The following is a 22,521-nucleotide window of genomic DNA, read 5'->3' as shown; positions in this document are numbered from 1 at the left end:
GTATAACACCGGGGTACAGGTCTGTCGCTGTATATCACTAGGGTACAGGTCTGTCGCTGTACATCACTGGGGTACAGGTCTGTCGCTGTATAACACTGGGGTATAGGTCTGTCGCTGTATAACACTGGGGTACAGGTCTGTCGCTGTATAACACTGGGGTACAGGTCTGTCGCTGTATAACACTGGGGTACAGGTCTGTCGCTGTATAACACTGGGGTACAGGTCTGTCGCTGTATAACACTGGGGTACAGGTCTGTCGCTGTATAACACTGGGGTACAGGTCTGTCGCTGTATAACACTGGGGTACAGGTCTGTCACTATAACACTGGGGTACAGGTCTGTCACTGTATAACACTGTGGTGCAGGTCTGTCGCTGTATAACATTGGGGTACAGGTCTGTCGCTGTATAACACTGGGGTACAGGTCTGTTGCTGTATTACAATGGGGTACAGGTCTGTGACTATAACACGGGTACAGGTCGGTCGCTGTATAAAACTGGGGTACAGGTCTGTCACTATAACACTGGGGTACAGGTCTGTGACTATAACACTGGGGTACAGGTCTGTCTCTGTATAACACTGGGGTACAGCTCTGTGACTATAACACTGGGGTACAGGTCGGTCGCTGTATAAAACTGGGGTACAGGTCTGTCACTATAACACTGGGGTACAGGTCTGTCGCTGTATAATACTGGGGTGCAGGTCTGTCTCTGTATAACACTGGGGTACAGGTCTGTCTCTGTATAACACTGGGGTACAGGTCTGTCTCTGTATAACACTGGGGTACAGGTCTGTCTCTGTATAACACTGGGGTACAGGTCTGTCGCTGCGTAACACTGGAGTACAGGTCTGTCTGTATAACACTGGGGTACAGGTCTGTCGCTGTATAACACTGGGGTACAGGTCTGTCGCTGTATAACACTGGGGTGCAGGTCTGTCTCTGTATAACACTGGGGTACAGGTCTGTCTCTGTATAACACTGGGGTACAGGTCTGTCTCTGTATAACACTGGGGTACAGGTCTGTCGCTGCGTAACACTGGAGTACAGGTCTGTCGCTGTATAACACTGGGGTACAGGTCTGTCGCTGCGTAACACTGGGGTACAGGTCTGTCGCTGTATAACACTGGGGTACAGGTCTGTCGCTGCGTAACACTGGAGTACAGGTCTGTCGCTGTATAACACTGGGGTACAGGTCTGTCGCTGTATAACACTGGGGTACAGGTCTGTCTCTGTATAACACTGGGGTACAGGTCTGTCGCTGTATAACACTGGGGTACAGGTCTGTCGCTGTATAACACTGGGGTACAGGTCTGTCTCTGTATAACACTGGGGTACAGGTCTGTCTCTGTATAACACTGGGGTACAGGTCTGTCGCTGTATAACACTGGGGTACAGGTCTGTCGCTGTATAACACTGGGGTACAGGTCAGTCGCTGTATAACACTGGGGTACAGGTCTGTCGCTGTATAACACTGGGGTACAGGTCTGTCGCTGTATAACACTGGGGTACAGGTCTGTCTCTGTATAACACTGGGGTACAGGTCTGTCTCTGTATAACACTGGGGTACAGGTCTGTCGCTGTATAACACTGGGGTACAGGTCTGTCTCTAACACTGGGGTACAGGTCTGTCGCTGCGTAACACTGGGGTACAGGTCTATCTGTATAACACTGGGGCACAGGTCTGTCGCTGTATAACACTGGGGTACAGGTCTATCTGTATAACACTGGGGCACAGGTCTGTCGCTGTATAACACTGGGGTACAGGTCTGTCGCTGTATAACACTGGGGTACAGGTCTATCTGTATAACACTGGGGCACAGGTCTGTCGCTGTATAACACTGGGGTACAGGTCTGTCTCTGTATAACACTGGGGTACAGGTCTGTCGCTGTATAACACTGGGGTACAGGTCTGTCTCTGTATAACACTGGGGTACAGGTCTGTCGCTGTATAACACTGGGGTACAGGTCTGTCTCTGTATAACACTGGGGTACAGGTCTGTCGCTGTATAACACTGGGGTACAGGTCTGTCGCTGTATAACACTGGGGTACAGGTCTGTCTCTGTATAACACTGGGGTACAGGTCTGTCGCTGTATAACACTGGGGTACAGGTCTGTCGCTGTATAACACTGGGGTACAGGTCTGTCACTGTATAACACTGGGGTACAGGTCTGTCACTGTATAACACTGGGGTACAGGTCTGTCACTGTATAACACTGGGGTACAGGTCTGTCTCTGTATAACACTGGGGTACAGGTCTGTCGCTGTATAACACTGGGGTACAGGTCTGTCGCTGTATAACACTGGGGTACAGGTCTGTCACTGTATAACACTGGGGTACAGGTCTGTCACTGTATAACACTGGGGTACAGGTCTGTCTCTAACACTGGGGTACAGGTCTGTCACTGTATAACACTGGGGTACAGGTCTGTCTCTGTATAACACTGGGGTACAGGTCTGTCGCTGCGTAACACTGGGGTACAGGTCTGTCACTATAACACTGGGGTACAGGTCTGTCGCTGTATAACACTGGGGTACAGGTCTGTCTCTGTATAACACTGGGGTACAGGTCTGTCTCTGTATAACACTGGGGTACAGGTCTGTCTCTGTATAACACTGGGGTACAGGTCTGTCTGTATAACACTGGGGTACAGGTCTGTCGCTGCGTAACACTGGGGTACAGGTCTGTCGCTGTATAACACTGGGGTACAGGTCTGTCGCTGTATAACACTGGGGTACAGGTCTGTCTCTGTATAACACTGGGGTACAGGTCTGTCTCTGTATAACACTGGGGTACAGGTCTGTCGCTGTATAACACTGGGGTACAGGTCTGTCGCTGTATAACACTGGGGTACAGGTCTGTCGCTGTATAACACTGGGGTACAGGTCTGTCTCTGTATAACACTGGGGTACAGGTCTGTCGCTGTATAACACTGGGGTACAGGTCTGTCGCTGTATAACACTGGGGTACAGGTCTGTCGCTGTATAACACTGGGGTACAGGTCTGTCTCTGTATAACACTGGGGTACAGGTCTGTCGCTGTATAACACTGGGGTACAGGTCTGTCGCTGTATAACACTGGGGTACAGGTCTGTCGCTGTATAACACTGGGGTACAGGTCTGTCTCTGTATAACACTGGGGTACAGGTCTGTCTCTAACACTGGGGTACAGGTCTGTCTCTGTATAACACTGGGGTACAGGTCTGTCGCTGTATAACACTGGGGTACAGGTCTGTCTCTGTATAACACTGGGGCACAGGTCTGTCGCTGTATAACACTGGGGTACAGGTCTGTCGCTGTATAACACTGGGGTACAGGTCTGTCTCTGTATAACACTGGGGTACAGGTCTGTCGCTGTATAACACTGGGGTACAGGTCTGTCGCTGTATAACACTGGGGTACAGGTCTGTCTCTGTATAACACTGGGGTACAGGTCTGTCTCTAACACTGGGGTACAGGTCTGTCTCTGTATAACACTGGGGTACAGGTCTGTCGCTGTATAACACTGGGGTACAGGTCTGTCTCTGTATAACACTGGGGCACAGGTCTGTCGCTGTATAACACTGGGGTACAGGTCTGTCGCTGTATAACACTGGGGTACAGGTCTGTCTCTGTATAACACTGGGGTACAGGTCTGTCGCTGTATAACACTGGGGTACAGGTCTGTCTCTGTATAACACTGGGGTATAGGTCTGTCTCTGTATAACACTGGGGTACAGGTCTGTCGCTGTATAACACTGGGGTACAGGTCTGTCACTGTATAACACTGGGGTACAGGTCTGTCTCTGTATAACACTGGGGTACAGGTCTGTCTCTGTATAACACTGGGGTACAGGTCTGTCGCTGTATAACACTGGGGTACAGGTCTGTCTCTGTATAACACTGGGCTACAGGTCTGTCTCTGTATAACACTGGGGTACAGGTCTGTCTCTGTATAACACTGGGCTACAGGTCTGTCACTGTATAACACTGGGGTACAGGTCTGTCTCTGTATAACACTGGGCTACAGGTCTGTCGCTGTATAACACTGGGGTACAGGTCTGTCGCTGTATAACACTGGGGTACAGGTCTGTCACTGTATAACACTGGGGTACAGGTCTGTCTCTGTATAACACTGGGGTACAGGTCTGTCGCTGTATAACACTGGGGTACAGGTCTGTCGCTGCGTAACACTGGGGTACAGGTCTGTCGCTGTATAACACTGGGGTACAGGTCTGTCACTATAACACTGGGGTACAGGTCTGTCTCTGTATAACACTGGGGTACAGGTCTGTCGCTGTATAACACTGGGGTACAGGTCTGTCTCTGTATAACACTGGGGTACAGGTCTGTCACTGTATAACACTGGGGTATAGGTCTGTCACTGTATAACACTGGGGTACAGGTCTGTCTCTGTATAACACTGGGCTACAGGTCTGTCACTGTATAACACTGGGGTACAGGTCTGTCGCTGTATAACACTGGGGTACAGGTCTGTCACTGGATAACACTGGGGTACAGGTCTGTCTCTGTATAACACTGGGCTACAGGTCTGTCACTGTATAACACTGGGGTACAGGTCTGTCGCTGTATAACACTGGGGTACAGGTCTGTCACTGGATAACACTGGGGTACAGGTCTGTCGCTGTATAACACTGGGGTACAGGTCTGTCACTGTATAACACTGGGGTACAGGTCTGTCGCTGCGTAACACTGGGGTACAGGTCTGTCTCTGTATAACACTGGGGTACAGGTCTGTCTCTATAACACTGGGGTACAGGTCTGTCACTGTATAACACTGGGGTATAGGTCTGTCTCTGTATAACACTGGGGTACAGGTCTGTCACTGCGTAACACTGGGGTACAGGTCTGTCGCTGCGTAACACTGGGGTACAGGTCTGTCACTGTATAACACTGGGGTACAGGTCTGTCTCTGTATAACACTGGGGTACAGGTCTGTCTCTGTATAACACTGGGGTACAGGTCTGTCACTGTATAACACTGGGGTACAGGTCTGTCTCTGTATAACACTGGGGTACAGGTCTGTCACTGTATAACACTGGGGTACAGGTCTGTCGCTGCGTAACACTGGGGTACAGGTCTGTCGCTGCGTAACACTGGGGTACAGGTCTGTCTCTGTATAACACTGGGGTACAGGTCTGTCTCTGTATAACACTGGGGTACAGGTCTGTCACTGTATAACACTGGGGTATAGGTCTGTCGCTGTATAACACTGGGGTACAGGTCTGTCGCTGGATAACACTGGGGTACAGGTCTGTCGCTGTATAACACTGGGGTACAGGTCTGTCTCTGTATAACACTGGGGTACAGGTCTGTCTCTGTATAACACTGGGGTACAGGTCTGTCTCTGTATAACACTGGGGTACAGGTCTGTCACTGTATAACACTGGGGTATAGGTCTGTCTCTGTATAACACTGGGGTACAGGTCTGTCACTGTATAACACTGGGGTATAGGTCTGTCTCTGTATAACACTGGGGTACAGGTCTGTCGCTGTATAACACTGGGGTACAGGTCTGTCACTGTATAACACTGGGGTATAGGTCTGTCACTGTATAACACTGGGGTACAGGTCTGTCTCTGTATAACACTGGGGTACAGGTCTGTCTCTGTATAACACTGGGGTACAGGTCTGTCGCTGTATAACACTGGGGTACAGGTCTGTCGCTGTATTACACTGGGGTACAGGTCTGTCACTGTATAACACTGGGGTACAGGTCTGTCTCTGTATAACACTGGGCTACAGGTCTGTCACTGTATAACACTGGGGTACAGGTCTGTCGCTGTATAACACTGGGGTACAGGTCTGTCACTATAACACTGGGGTACAGGTCTGTCGCTGTATAACACTGGGGTACAGGTCTGTCTCTGTATAACACTGGGGTACAGGTCTGTCACTGTATAACACTGGGGTACAGGTCTGTCGCTGTATAACACTGGGGTACAGGTCTGTCTCTGTATAACACTGGGGTACAGGTCTGTCACTGTATAACACTGGGGTACAGGTCTGTCGCTGTATAACACTGGGGTACAGGTCTGTCACTATAACACTGGGGTACAGGTCTGTCGCTGTATAACACTGGGGTACAGGTCTGTCTCTGTATAACACTGGGGTACAGGTCTGTCACTGTATAACACTGGGGTACAGGTCTGTCGCTGTATAACACTGGGGTACAGGTCTGTCTCTGTATAACACTGGGGTACAGGTCTGTCTCTGTATAACACTGGGGTACAGGTCTGTCTCTATAACACTGGGGTACAGGTCTGTCACTGTATAACACTGGGGTACAGGTCTGTCTCTGTATAACACTGGGGTACAGGTCTGTCACTATAACACTGGGGTACAGGTCTGTCGCTGTATAACACTGGGGTACAGGTCTGTCGCTGTATAACACTGGGGTACAGGTCTGTCGCTGCGTAACACTGGGGTACAGGTCTGTCGCTGTATAACACTGGGGTACAGGTCTGTCGCTGTATAACACTGGGGTACAGGTCTGTCGCTGTATAACACTGGGGTACAGGTCTGTCGCTGTATAACACTGGGGTACAGGTCTGTCACTGTATAACACTGGGGTACAGGTCTGTCACTGTATAACACTGGGGTACAGGTCTGTCGCTGTATAACACTGGGGTATAGGTCTGTCTCTGTATAACAATGGGGTACAGGTCTGTCTCTGTATAACACTGGGGTACAGGTCTGTCGCTGTATAACAATGGGGTACAGGTCTGTCGCTGTATAACACTGGGGTACAGGTCTGTCACTGTATAACACTGGGGTACAGGTCTGTCGCTGTATAACACTGGGGTATAGGTCTGTCACTGTATAACACTGGGGTACAGGTCTGTCTCTGTATAACACTGGGGTACAGGTCTGTCACTGTATAACACTGGGGTACAGGTCTGTCGCTGTATAACACTGGGGTATAGGTCTGTCACTGGATAACACTGGGGTACAGGTCTGTCGCTGTATAACACTGGGGTACAGGTCTGTCGCTGTATAACACTGGGGTACAGGTCTGTCGCTGTATAACACTGGGGCACAGGTCTGTCGCTGTATAACACTGGGGTACAGGTCTGTCGCTGTATAACACTGGGGTATAGGTCTGTCTGTATAACAATGGGGTACAGGTCTGTCTCTGTATAACACTGGGGTACAGGTCTGTCACTGTATAACACTGGGGTACAGGTCTGTCGCTGTATAACACTGGGGTACAGGTCTGTCGCTGTATAACACTGGGGTACAGGTCTGTCACTGTATAACACTGGGGTACAGGTCTGTCGCTGTATAACACTGGGGTACAGGTCTGTCGCTGTATAACACTGGGGTACAGGTCTGTCTCTGTATAACACTGGGGCACAGGTCTGTCGCTGTATAACACTGGGGTACAGGTCTGTCGCTGTATAACACTGGGGTACAGGTCTGTCTCTGTATAACACTGGGGTACAGGTCTGTCGCTGTATAACACCGGGGTACAGGTCTGTCGCTGTATAACACTGGAGTACAGGTCTGTCTCTGTATAACACTGGGGCACAGGTCTGTCGCTGTATAACACTGGGGTACAGGTCTGTCGCTGTATAACACTGGGGTACAGGTCTGTCGCTGTATAACACTGGAGTACAGGTCTGTCTCTGTATAACACTGGGGCACAGGTCTGTCGCTGTATAACACTGGGGTACAGGTCTGTCGCTGTATAACACTGGGGTATAGGTCTGTCTGTATAACAATGGGGTACAGGTCTGTCTCTGTATAACACTGGGGTACAGGTCTGTCACTGTATAACACTGGGGTACAGGTCTGTCGCTGTATAACACTGGGGTACAGGTCTGTCGCTGTATAACACTGGGGTACAGGTCTGTCACTGTATAACACTGGGGTACAGGTCTGTCGCTGTATAACACTGGGGTACAGGTCTGTCGCTGTATAACACTGGGGTACAGGTCTGTCTCTGTATAACACTGGGGCACAGGTCTGTCGCTGTATAACACTGGGGTACAGGTCTGTCGCTGTATAACACTGGGGTACAGGTCTGTCGCTGTATAACACCGGGGTACAGGTCTGTCACTGTATAACACTGGAGTACAGGTCTGTCTCTGTATAACACTGGGGCACAGGTCTGTCGCTGTATAACACTGGGGTACAGGTCTGTCGCTGTATAACACTGGGGTACAGGTCTGTCGCTGTATAACACTGGAGTACAGGTCTGTCTCTGTATAACACTGGGGCACAGGTCTGTCGCTGTATAACACTGGGGTACAGGTCTGTCAGTGTATAACACTGGGGTATAGGTCTGTCTCTGTATAACAATGGGGTACAGGTCTGTCGCTGTATAACACTGGGGTACAGGTCTGTCTCTGTATAACACTGGGGTACAGGTCTGTCACTGTATAACACTGGGGTACAGGTCTGTCGCTGTATAACACTGGGGTACAGGTCTGTCACTGTATAACACTGGGGTACAGGTCTGTCTCTGTATAACACTGGGGTACAGGTCTGTCGCTGTATAACACTGGGGTACAGGTCTGTCACTGTATAACACTGGGGTACAGGTCTGTCGCTGTATAACACTGGGGTACAGGTCTGTCTCTAACACTGGGGTACAGGTCTGTCGCTGTATAACACTGGGGTACAGGTCTGTCGCTGTATAACACTGGGGTACAGGTCTGTCGCTGTATAACACTGGGGCTCGAAAATGGGGGTTGCGGAGTAGACGTTTTTGCAGTGACCCGTTATGAGGGAGACGGGGTTTATGCGGTGACGAGGGTTTTGCGGAGACGAGGGTTTTGCGGACATACGGTGATGCCAGGCAGATGGCCAAGCAGAAACTCTGCTGCAATCTGCTTCCCCTCGAGTGTCAGCGAGGGGCAGTCAGCCACATCAAGATCTGTTGACGATCCGAAAACATTTCCAAGTTCGCTCGAGGCACCTGGCTTTTTACATATTCAGCAACAGACAGGAAGGTTCCCAACTGAATCCTGTGTTGTTTAAAAATGTTGAAAATGGCATTACAAAACTTGATTGAGTTTTCTGTGCTGTAACCATTCTATGATTACATAAAATTTATTTTAAAACGTTGCGTCACATTTCCCCTCCCTCCACTGAAGGCAGTGACTCTCGCTGGCCCGAAGCATTGGACTTCCCTCCCTAAAGGCAGTACTGAGGGAGCGCCGCACTGTGGGAGGGGCAGTACTGAGGGAGCGCCGCACTGTGGGAGGGGCAGTACTGAGGGAGCGCCGCACTGTGGGAGGGGCAGTACTGAGGGAGCGCCGCACTGTGGGAGGGGCAGTACTGAGGGAGCGCCGCATTGTGGGAGGGGCAGTACTGAGGGAGCGCCGCACTGTGGGAGGGGCAGTACTGAGGGAGTGCCGCACTGCGGGAGGGGCAGTACTGAGGGAGCGCCGCACTGTGGGAGGGGCAGTACTGAGGGAGCGCCGCACTGTGGGAGGGGCAGTACTGAGGGAGCGCTGCACTTTGGGAGGGGCAGTACTGAGGGAGTGCCGCACTGCGGGAGGGGCAGTACTGAGGGAGCGCCGCACTGTGGGAGGGGCAGTACTGAGGGAGCGCCGCACTGTGGGAGGGGCAGTACTGAGGGAGCGCTGCTCTCTCGGAGGGGCAGTACTGAGGGAGCGCCGCACTGTGGGAGGGGCAGTACTGAGGGAGCGCCGCACTGTGGGAGGGGCAGTACTGAGGGAGCGGTGCTCTCTCGGAGGGGCAGTACTGAGGGAGCGCCGCACTGCGGGAGGGGCAGTACTGAGGGAGCGCTGCTCTCTCGGAGGGGCAGTACTGAGGGAGCGCCGCAATGTCGGAGGGGCGGTACTGAGGGAGCGCCGCACTGCGGGAGGGGCAGTACTGAGGGAGCGCCGCACTGTGGGAGGGGCAGTACTGAGGGAGTGCCGCACTGCGGGAGGGGCAGTACTGAGGGAGCGCCGCACTGTGGGAGGGGCAGTACTGAGGGAGTGCCGCACTGTCGGAGGGGCAGTACTGAGGGAGCGCCGCACTGTCGGAGGGGCAGTACTGAGGGAGAGCCGCAATGTCGGAGGGGCAGTACTGAGGGAGCGCTGCACTGTCGGAGAGGCAGTACTGAGGGAGCGCCGCACTGTCGGAGGGGCAGTACTGAGGGAGCGCCGCACTGTCGTAGGGGCAGTACTGAGCGAGTGCCGCACTGTCGGAAGGGCAGTACTGAGGGAACGCCGCACTGTCAGAAAGGCAGTACTGAGGGAGTGCTGCACTGTCGGAAGGGCAGTACTGAGGGAGCGCCGCACTGTCGGAGGGGCAGTACTGAGGGAGTGCCGCACTGTCGGAGGGGCAGTACTGAGGGAGCGCCGCACTGTCGGAGGGGCAGTACTGAGGGAGTGCCGCACTGTCGGAGGGGCAGTACTGAGGGAGCGCCGCACTGTCGGAGGGGCAGTACTGAGGGAGTGCCGCACTGTCGGAGGGGCAGTACTGAGGGAGCACCGCACTGTCGGAGGGGCAGTACTGAGGGAGCGCCGCACTGTCGGAGGGGCAGTACTGAGGGAGTGCTGCACTGTCGGAGGGGACAGTACTGAGGGAGCGCTGCACTGTCGGAGGGGCAGTACTGAGGGAGTGCCGCACTGTCAGAGGGGCAGTACTGAGGGAGTGCTGCACTGTCGGAGGGGACAGTACTGAGGGAGTGCTGCACTGTCGGAGGGGCAGTACTGAGGGAGTGCCGCACTGTCAGAGGGGCAGTACTGAGGGAGTGCTGCACTGTCGGAGGGGCAGTACTGAGGGAGTGCTGCACTGTCGGAGGGGCAGTACTGAGGGAGTGCTGCACTGTCGGAGGGGCCGTCTTTCAGGATGAGACGTTAAACCGAGGCCCCGTCTGCTCTCTCAGGTGGACGTAAAATATCCCACGGCCACTATTTGGAAGAAGAGCAGGGGTTGGGGGGCGGGGGAGTTCTCCCCGGTGTCCTGGGGCCAATATTTATCCCTGAACCAACATCACTGAAATAAAAAATTAACTGGGTCATTATCACATTGCTGTTTGTGGGTGCTTGCTGTGCTCTAATTGGCTGCCGCGTTTCCTAAATTACAACAGCGGGTACACTTTAAAAAAAGTACTTTATTGGCTGTAAATAGCTTTGGGACGTCCTGAGGTCGTGAAAGGCGCGATAGAAGTGAGAACGTAGGAAATAGGAGCAGGAGTCGGCCATTCGGCCCCTCGAGCCTGCTCCGCCATTCAATAAGATCACGGCTGATCTTCGACCTCAACTCCACTTTCCCGCCCGATCCCTCGATTTCCCCTCGAGTCTAAAAATCTCTCGATCTCAGCCTTGAATATACTCAACGACTGAGCCTCCACAGCCCTCTGGGGCAGAGAATCCCAAAGATTCACCGCCCTCTGAGTGAAGAAATTCCTCCTCATCTCAGTCCTCAATGGCCGAGCCCTTATCCTGAGACTGTGACCCCTGGTTCTAGTCTGGCCAGCCAGGGGGAAACAACCTCTCTCCATCTACCCTGTCAATCCCCCTCAGAATCTTATGGGCTAAAAATTTGCTGGCGCCGCGTTTGGGGCGCCAAGCTCGCCTGGGCGCCAGAATTTGTGCTCCGGGCGGAGCCGCTTCCGCCCTCCCAATATTCAGTCGGAGCGCCCCAAGAGGGACTCTGGGCGCTGCTCGAGGCTCCCCGCGTCCCGCTTGGGGCGCTCAAACTGAATATCGCAGCGCCACACGCTGCGGCACGGCGCGCTGCGGTACTGCAGGACTTCCTCCCCTTCTTGAGGAGGAGGGGCCTGCACCAGCACGATCACCGATCACGAGTGCTGGCAAAAGAGCCCGGCACCGAGGAGAAGTGCCGGGCTTTCGGGAGACAGCCGGCACTGCCCGGGGGGGGGTGGGGGTGGAATCAGGAGGAGGTGCTGGCAGGCGGCCACGGGAAAAATGGCCGCCCCGCACCTCCACCTTTAATTTGCGCCACTACCGCCACAGGTAGGCCCCGTGAACCGGGCGCTGCGCACACCGATGACGTATTCGGTGGCGGCGCAGCGCTACAGGCTAATGCCGCCATTAGCGCCCCAGCTAAATATCGCGGGAGGGGCGGCCAGTGGCGCTAAAGCCACTGAGTGCCCTCTTCAGGCGCTAACTGGTGGGGCAGCCCACCGAATTTCATGGCCGAAATGTTTCAATGAGATCACCTCTCATTCTTCTAAACGCCAGAGAGTATCGGCCCAGTCAACACAAATGCAAATTCTTTGTCCATTGTCGATGGAAAATAAACTCGTTTTTATTTTTGTGTGTCAACAGATAAAATATTTAACGTCAGAGTCCAAAATGAGAGCAAGAATTCGTCGCATCCGACGCCGACACTGGCACCAACTCTACCTCTTCCCCAAAGAACGCCAGACGCGGCAAAGCCCCCGGGCCAGAAGAAGTCGTCGGAGTCGGGGAACTGCCCGCGGCCTCAAGCGCCAGCCGGGGCACCCAAGACCAGGGGCGTGGGGAGGCCCGCTCGCCATCGGAAGGCGGAGCCCAGCCCCCCGAAGGCCGCCAAGGCCGGGCAGGGGGCGGACAAGCAGCCTCCGCTGCGGCCCCCGCAGAAGAGCGAGCCCCGGATGCTGAAGTTCGTCGGCAAGGCGCTGCAGCTGAAGGGGTCGGGGCTGGCCCAGGCGCGGCTGCGGCTGACCGGGCCGCGGGGCGGGGCCACCTCCGCGCCCGGGAAAGGGGTCACGGTGCAGGCGCGGGCCCGCCCCGGCCGCCCCAGCCTGCGGGGGAAAGGGGTCGAGCCGGCTCCGGAGGCCCCGCGGGTGAAAGCCGGCCGGGGGCGGCCCCGTCTGTCCAACACACCCCGGGTCGAAGCCAAGCCGGATCCCGGACCCCCGCCGGCGGAGCGAGAGGCGGCCGCTCAGCCGGACGAGCCGCACAAGGGCAAGTCGCGGTCCCTGAAGAACATCCGGCAGTTCATCATGCCAGTGGTTAGCGCCCGCTCCTCCCGCGTCATCAAGACCCCCAAGCGCTTCATCGACGACGAGGCCTCCGTCTACCGGCCAGCCCAGCCCCGCGCCAGCCCAGACGTCTGCCCCCCCGCCGCCGCCACCACGCGGGCCCCGGGCCGTCCGAGGCGGTGGCCGCACTCGCCCTACTCGAGCAGGGGCCGAGAGGCGGACAGGGAGGCGCCCGACTTGCCGGCCCTGCGACACTCTCCCCCCGCCTCTCCCTCGCCTCCCGCCTCCCCCCGCCCGTCCGGCAGGCGGCGGCCCGTCCTGCGCGAGCCCACCTTCACCTGGAGCGCCCTGGGCGGCTCGCCCTCCGACCCCGGCGCCGAGCCCAAGGAGGGCCCCGGCCACAAGCCCACCTTCGACGGCTTCGCCCTCTCCCCCTTCTCGCTGGAGGACGTGCTGCTCTCCCCCGCCCGCCTCCCGTTCCCCGCCCTCAGCTCCGACTCGGGCTCCGAGGAGGCCGCGGCCCTCGAGCCCTGCCCCGCCCGAGCCTCGCCACCCGTCCCAGCCCCCCTGTCTCCCACCGCCCCCTCCACCTCGCCACCCGGGGAGCAGCTGGTGCCCACGCACCGCATGAGGACGCGGAGCTGGCGCGGCGACGGCGCAGGAGAGGGCCCCGCGTCTCCCGTCACGACCCCTGCGCCGGAGCCCTGCCCCTCCCCCGGCGGGCAGGAGTCGACATCAACATCGGAGGAGGAGGAGGAGGAGGAGGGCGACCAGAGCCCACGCCCCCCTCTGCCCCCCAGCTCGCCGCTCCCCTCCCACCAGCCCAGCCCGCAGCGGGAGGCAGACGGAAGCCAGGAGGCGCAGCCCGCGGATAGCGGCCTCGGACTGGCCATCAAGGCGGAAGAGGAGGAGGAGGAGGCGGAGGAGCAGCAGCAGGAGGAGGAGCAGGTGGTGGCGGCGGCGGCGGAGGTCGAGCGGGTGGAGAGGCCGGAGATCTGGGACGACTGCACCGCGCCCGCCGAGCGGCCGGAGCACTTGCGGGACAGCGAGACACAGACCGACGGCGGGGTGAAGCCAGAGAGCGCGGGAGCCGGGACGCCAGAGCGGGAGGCCCGACCCGCCAGCCCCTCCTTGGAGCCGGTCGAGAAGCCAGAGCCGGCGAGGGCTGCCAACCTGGCCGGCCACTCCCTGTGCATGTCCGCCATGGACAAGCGGATGGTCAACCTCCTGAAGGCGGCTACGGTCCAGCTGATTAAAATCGACCAACAGAAGCACTGGAAGTCGCAGCAGGTAAGATGATTCGGGGACTCGGGAGGAAAGGCGGGCAAGTTCCGTGGCTCAGTGGATTTAGCTCTCTCTCTCTCTGGCTCGCTCTCTCTCCCGCTCTCTCTCTCACCCCTCCGGGTCAGAAGGTTGTGGGTTCGAGCACCCACTCCAGAGACTCGAGCCCCATAACCCCAGGCCGACCACTCCCAGTGCCGCTACTGAGGGAACGCCGCACTGCCGGAGGGGCAGTACTGAGGGAGCGTCACACTGTCGGAGGGGCAGTACTGAGGGAGCGTCACACTGTCGGAGGGGCAGTACTGAGGGAGCGCCGCACTGTCAGAGGGGCGGTACTGAGGGAGCGCCGCACTGTCGGAGGGGCAGTACTGAGGGAGCGCCGCACTGTCGGAGGGGCAGTACTGAGGGAGCGCCGCACTGTTGGAGGGGCAGTACTGAGGGAGCGCCGCACTGTTGGAGGGGCAGTACTGAGGGAGCGCCGCACTGTCGGAGGGGCAGTACTGAGGGAGTGCCGCACTGTCGGAGGTGCGGTCTTTCGGATGAGACGTTAAACCAAGACCCTGCCTGCCCTCTCGGGTGGATGTAGAAGATCCCATGGCCACTATTTCGAAGATGATCAGGGGAGTTCTCCCTTCGAGCCTGCTCCACCATTCAATGAGATCGGGGCTGATCTGCGATCTAACTCCATCCGCCCGCCTTTGCCCCGTATCCCTCAATACCTTTGGTTAACAAAAATCTATCAATCTCGGATTTAAATTAACAATTGACCCGAGCATCAATTGCCGTTTGTAGAAGAGAGTTCCAAACTTCTACCACCCTTTGTGTGTAGAAGTGTTTCCTAACTTCACTCCTGAAAGGTCTGGCTCTAATTTTTAGACTCTGCCCCCTAGTCCGAGAATCCCCAACCAGCGGAAATAATTTCTCTCTATCTACTCTTATCAGTTCCCCTTAGTATCTTCAAAACTTCGATCAGATCACCCCTTAACCTGCTAAATTCCGGGGAGTATGACCCTAGTTTGTGTAATCTCTTCTCGTAACTTAACCCTCGGAGTCCGGGTGTGATTCTGGTAAACCTGCGCTGCTCTCCCTCCAAGGCCAGTATATCCTTCCTCGGGTGTGGTGCCCAGAACTGCTCCCAGTGCTCCAGGTGTGGTCTAACCAGGGCTTTGTCTCGCTGCAGCATAACTTCTACCCCCTTGTATTCCAGTCCTCTCGATACAATGACGTATGAAGAGAGATTGGGTCGATCAGGCTTATATTCGCTAGAGTTTAGAAGAATGAGAGGGGATCTCATTGAAACTTATAAAATTCTAACAGGACTAGACAGACTAGATGCAGGAAGGATGTTGCCGATGGCCGGGGAGTCCAGAACCAGGGGTCACGGTCGAAGGATAAGGGGTAAGCCATTTAGGACAGAGATGAGGAGGAATTTCTGCACCCAGAGAGTGGTGAACCTGTGGAATTCTCTACCACACAAGGCAGTTGAGGCCAATTCATTAAATATATTCAAGAAAGAGTTGGATATATTTCTTAAGGCTAAAGGGATCAAGGGATATGGGGAGAAAGCAGGGACAGGGTACTGAATTTGAATGATCAGCCATGATCGCATTGAATGGTGGAGCAGGCTCGAGGGGCCGAATGGCCTACTCCTGCTCCTATCTTCTATGTTTCTATAAAGGCCAGCATTCCATTAGCCTTTTTGATTATTTTCTGTGCCTGTCCGTGAGATTTTAATATTCCAGGGTATTACAAGCCCAGTACAACCTTCACGATGTGCGTCCCTCTCTCTCTCTCTCTCTCTCTCTATCTCCCCCTCTCCCCCTTCGCTGCAGCTTGCTTTCCAAACCGCAGGTGACTTGAAGCTGCCCGTCAAAGTGGAGACAGCTCCGACGGACAAATCGGGCACGGACAGCGACCTGGAAGATATGGACACCATCAAACGCAAGCTGGGGTCGGAGTCGCCCCCGCCAGAGGAGAAGCGACCTAGAGTCGAGGAGCGGGTGAGAGGGCCGTGCGTCCGTTTAGAAGGAAGCCGCGCGAGCGCTCACCTGGGAATATATTTGGGAGTAATGTTCCTTGGGCGTTTTTCCCCTGTCGGGAGTTCTTGGCATCACAGAGCTGTTGCTTCTCGTCCCTCCAAGGCGATCCTGTACACTTCTGCCCCCCTGTAAATACTGACACACTCCCGGGGACCCCCTGTAAGTACTGACACACTCCCGGGCACCCCCTGTAAATACTGACACACTCCCGGGGACCCCCTGTAAATACTGACACACTCCCGGGGACCCCCTGTAAATACTGACACACTCCCGGGCACCCCCTGTAAATACTGACACACTCCCGGGGACCCCCTGTAAATACTGACACACTCCCGGGGACCCCCTGTAAATACTGACACACTCCCCGGGACCCCCTGTAAATACTGACACACTCCCGGGGACTCCCTGTAAATACTGACACACTCCAGGGGACCCCCTGTAAATACTGACACACTCCCGGGGACCCCCTGTAAATACTGACACACTCCCGGGGACCCCCTGTAAATACTGACACACTCCCGGGGACCCCCTGTAAATACTGACACACTCCCGGGGACTCCCTGTAAATACTGACACACTCCAGGGGACTCCCTGTAAATACTGACACACTCCCGGGGACTCCCTGTAAATATTGACACACTCCCGGGGACCCCCTGTAAATACTGACACACTCCCGGGGACTCCCTGTAAATACTGACACACTCCAGGGGACTCCCTGTAAATACTGACACACTCCCGGGGACACCCTGTAAATAGTGACACACTCCCGGGGACACCCTGTAAATACTGACACACTCCCGGGGACCCCCTGTAAATACTGACACACTCCCGGGGACCCCCTGTAAATACTGACACACTCCCGGGGACTCCCTGTAAATACTGACACACTCCCGGGGACTCCCTGTAAATACTGACACACTCCCGGGGACCCCCTGTAAATACTGACACACTCCCGGGGACTCCCTGTAAATACTGACACACTCCCGGGGACCCCCTGTAAATACTGACACACTCCCGGGGACTCCCTGTAAATACTGACACACTCCCGGGGACCCCCTGTAAATACTGACACACTCCCGGGGACTCCCTGTAAATACTGACACACTCCAGGGGACTCCCTGTAAATACTGACACACTCCCGGGGACCCCCTGTAAACACTGACACACTCCCGGGGACACCCTGTAAATACTGACACACTCCCGGGGACCCCCTGTAAATACTGACACACTCCCGGGGACCCCCTGTAAATACTGACACACTCCCGGGGACTCCCTGTAAATACTGACACACTCCCGGGGAACCCCTGTAAATACTGACACACTCCCGGGGACCCCCTGTAAATACTGACACACTCCCGGGGACTCCCTGTAAATACTGACACACTCCCGGGGAACCCCTGTAAATACTGACACACTCCCGGGGACCCCCTGTAAATACTGACACACTCCCGGGGACTCCCTGTAAATACTGACACACTCCCGGGGACCCACTGTAAATACTGACACACTCCCGGGGACCCCCTGTAAATACTGACACACTCCCGGGGACCCCCTGTAAACACTGACACACTCCCGGGGACACCCTGTAAATACTGACACACTCCCGGGGATCCCCCTGTAAATACTGACACACTCCCGGGGACCCCCTGTAAACACTGACACACTCCCGGGGACACCCTGTAAATACTGACACACTCCCGGGGACACCCTGTAAATACTGACACACTCCCGGGGACTCCCTGTATATACTGACACACTCCCGGGGACTCCCTGTAAATACTGACACACTCCCGGGGATCCCTGTAAATACTGACACACTCCCGGGGACCCCCTGTAAATACTGACACACTCCCGGGGACCCCTGTAAATACTGACACACTGCCCGGGGACCTCCTGTAAATACTGACACACTCCCGGGGACCCCTGTAAATACTGACACACTCCCGGGGACCCTCTGTAAATACTGACACGCTCCTGGGTCCCCCTGTAAATACTGACACACTCCCGGGGACCCCCTGTAAACACTGACACACTCCCGGGGACACCCTGTAAATACTGACACACTCCCGGGGATCCCCCTGTAAATACTGACACACTCCCGGGGACTCCCTGTAAATACTGACACACTCCCTGGGACCCCCTGTAAATACTGACACACTCCCGGGGACTCCCTGTAAATACTGACACACTCCCGGGGACTCCCTGTAAATACTGACACACTCCAGGGGACTCCCTGTAAATACTGACACACTCCCGGGGACACCCTGTAAATAGTGACACACTCCCGGGGACACCCTGTAAATACAGACACACTCCCGGGGACTCCCTGTAAATACCGACACACTCCCGGGGACACCCTGTAAATAGTGACACACTCCCGGGGACCCCCTGTAAATACTAATACACTCCCGGGGACCCCCTGTAAATACTGACACACTCCCGGGGACCCCCTGTAAATACTGACACACTCCCTGGGACCCCCTGTAAATACTGACACACTCCCGGGGACCCCCTGTAAATACTGACACACTCCCGGGGACCCCCTGTAAATACTGACACACTCCCGGGGACTCCCTGTAAATACTGACACACTCCCGGGGACCCCCTGTAAATACTGACACACTCCCGGGGACCCCCTGTAAATACTGACACACTCCCGGGGACCCCCTGTAAACACTGACACACTCCCGGGGACACCCTGTAAATACTGACACACTCCCGGGGACACCCTGTAAATACTGACACACTCCCGGGGACACCCTGTAAATACTGACACACTCCCGGGGACTCCCTGTATATACTGACACACTCCCGGGGACTCCCTGTAAATACTGACACACTCCCGGGGATCCCTGTAAATACTGACACACTCCCGGGGACCCCCTGTAAATACTGACACACTCCCGGGGACCCCTGTAAATACTGACACACTGCCCGGGGACCTCCTGTAAATACTGACACACTCCCGGGGACCCCTGTAAATACTGACACACTCCCGGGGACCCTCTGTAAATACTGACACGCTCCTGGGTCCCCCTGTAAATACTGACACACTCCCCGGGACCCCCTGTAAATACTGACACACTCCCGGGGACCCCCTGTAAATACTGACACACTCCCGGGGACTCCCTGTAAATACTGACACACTCCCGGGGACTCCCTGTAAATACTGACACACTCCCTGGGACCCCCTGTAAATACTGACACACTCCCGGGGACTCCCTGTAAATACTGACACACTCCCGGGGACTCCCTGTAAATACTGACACACTCCAGGGGACTCCCTGTAAATACTGACACACTCCCGGGGACACCCTGTAAATAGTGACACACTCCCGGGGACACCCTGTAAATACAGACACACTCCCGGGGACTCCCTGTAAATACCGACACACTCCCGGGGACACCCTGTAAATAGTGACACACTCCCGGGGACCCCCTGTAAATACTAATACACTCCCGGGGACCCCCTGTAAATACTGACACACTCCCGGGGACCCCCTGTAAATACTGACACACTCCCTGGGACCCCCTGTAAATACTGACACACTCCCGGGGACCCCCTGTAAATACTGACACACTCCCGGGGACCCCCTGTAAATACTGACACACTCCCGGGGACTCCCTGTAAATACTGACACACTCCCGGGGACCCCCTGTAAATACTGACACACTCCCGGGGACCCCCTGTAAATACCGACACACTCCCGAGGACTCCCTGTAAATACTGACACACTCCCGGGGACCCCCTGTACATACTGACACACTCCCGGGGACCCCCTGTACATACTGACACACTCCCGGGGACCCCCTGTAAATACTGACACACTCCCGGGGACACCCTGTAAATACTGACACACTCCCGGGGACCCCCTGTAAATACTGACACACTCCCGGGGAACCCCTGTAAATACTGACACACTCCCGGGGACCCCCTGTAAATACTGACACACTCCCGGGGACACCCTGTAAATACTGACACACTCCCGGGGACCCCCTGTAAATACTGACACACTCCCGGGGAACCCCTGTAAATACTGACACACTCCCGGGGACCCCCTGTAAATACTGACACACTCCCGGGGAACCCCTGTAAATACTGACACACTCCCGGGGACCCCCTGTAAATACTGACACACTCCCGGGGACTCCCTGTAAATACTGACACACTCCCGGGGACCCCCTGTAAATACTGACACACTCCCGGGGACCCCTGTAAATACTGACACACTCCCTGGGACCCCCTGTAAATACTGACACACTCCCGGGGACCCCTGTAAATACTGACACGGTCGTCACACACTCCCGGGGACCCCCTGTAAATACTGACACACTCCCGGGGACCCTCTGTAAATACTGACACGCTCCTGGGTCCCCCTGTAAATACTGACACACTCCCCGGGACCCCCTGTAAATACTGACACACTCCCGGGGACCCCCTGTAAATACTGACACACTCCCGGGGACTCCCTGTAAATACTGACACACTCCCGGGGACCCCCTGTAAATACTGACACACTCCCGGGGACCCCCTGTAAATATTGGCACACTCCCGGGGACTCCCTGTAAATACTGACACACTCCCGGGGACTCCCTGTAAATACTGACACACTCCCGGGGACCCCCTGTAAATACTGACACACTCCCGGGGACCCCCTGTAAATACCGACACACTCCCGGGGACTCCCTGTAAATACTGACACACTCCCTGGGACCCCCTGTAAATACTGACACACTCCCGGGGACTCCCTGTAAATACTGACACACTCCCGGGGACTCCCTGTAAATACTGACACACTCCAGGGGACTCCCTGTAAATACTGACACACTCCCGGGGACACCCTGTAAATAGTGACACACTCCCGGGGACACCCTGTAAATACAGACACACTCCCGGGGACTCCCTGTAAATACCGACACACTCCCGGGGACACCCTGTAAATAGTGACACACTCCCGGGGACCCCCTGTAAATACTAATACACTCCCGGGGACCCCCTGTAAATACTGACACACTCCCTGGGACCCCCTGTAAATACTGACACACTCCCGGGGACCCCCTGTAAATACTGACACACTCCCGGGGACCCCCTGTAAATACTGACACACTCCCGGGGACTCCCTGTAAATACTGACACACTCCCGGGGACCCCCTGTAAATACTGACACACTCCCGGGGACCCCCTGTAAATACCGACACACTCCCGAGGACTCCCTGTAAATACTGACACACTCCCGGGGACCCCCTGTACATACTGACACACTCCCGGGGACCCCCTGTACATACTGACACACTCCCGGGGACCCCCTGTAAATACTGACACACTCCCGGGGACACCCTGTAAATACTGACACACTCCCGGGGACCCCCTGTAAATACTGACACACTCCCGGGGAACCCCTGTAAATACTGACACACTCCCGGGGACCCCCTGTAAATACTGACACACTCCCGGGGACACCCTGTAAATACTGACACACTCCCGGGGACCCCCTGTAAATACTGACACACTCCCGGGGAACCCCTGTAAATACTGACACACTCCCGGGGACCCCTGTAAATACTGACACACTCCCTGGGACCCCCTGTAAATACTGACACACTCCCGGGGACCCCTGTAAATACTGACACGGTCGTCACACACTCCCGGGGACCCCCTGTAAATACTGACACACTCCCGGGGACCCTCTGTAAATACTGACACGCTCCTGGGTCCCCCTGTAAATACTGACACACTCCCCGGGACCCCCTGTAAATACTGACACACTCCCGGGGACCCCCTGTAAATACTGACACACTCCCGGGGACTCCCTGTAAATACTGACACACTCCCGGGGACTCCCTGTAAATACTGACACACTCCCTGGGACCCCCTGTAAATACTGACACACTCCCGGGGACTCCCTGCAAATACTGACACACTCCCGGGGACCCCCTGTAAATACTGACACACTCCCGGGGACCCCCTGTAAATACTGACACACTCCCGGGGACCCCCTGTAAATAGTGACACACTCCCGGGGACACCCTGTAAATACAGACACACTCCCGGGGACCCCCTGTAAATACTGACACACTCCCGGGGACCCCCTGTAAATACTGACACACTCCCGGGGACCCCCTGTAAATATTGGCACACTCCCGGGGACTCCTGTAAATACTGACACACTCCCGGGGACTCCCTGTAAATACTGACACACTCCCGGGGACCCCTTGTAAATACTGACACACTCCCGGGGACCCCCTGTAAATACCGACACACTCCCGAGGACTCCCTGTAAATACTGACACACTCCCGGGGACCCCC

The 22,521-nt window shown here is 55.8% G+C and overlaps 1 protein-coding gene across 1 annotated transcript in view; it reads left to right on the top strand.

The window, feature by feature from the left end:
* The window catches only part of kmt2bb (lysine (K)-specific methyltransferase 2Bb), a 186,099-nt gene that overhangs the window by 38,988 nt on the left and 124,590 nt on the right, over positions 1-22,521 (top strand). Inside the window, exons 3-4 of the mRNA XM_086002474.1 lie at positions 12,257-14,184; positions 16,008-16,342. Of these exons, the coding sequence (XP_085858600.1) occupies positions 12,257-14,184; positions 16,008-16,342 (2,263 nt within the window). The remainder of the gene's footprint in view (positions 1-12,256; positions 14,185-16,007; positions 16,343-22,521) is intronic.

This window comes from Somniosus microcephalus, chromosome 12 (assembly GCF_052327205.1).
Source record: "Somniosus microcephalus isolate GS21.2 chromosome 12, FLI_Smic_1.0, whole genome shotgun sequence".
Lineage (NCBI taxonomy): Eukaryota > Metazoa > Chordata > Chondrichthyes > Squaliformes > Somniosidae > Somniosus > Somniosus microcephalus.
The sequence above is the reverse complement of the archived record's forward strand: the minus strand, read 5'-3'. Positions and strand labels throughout refer to the sequence as shown.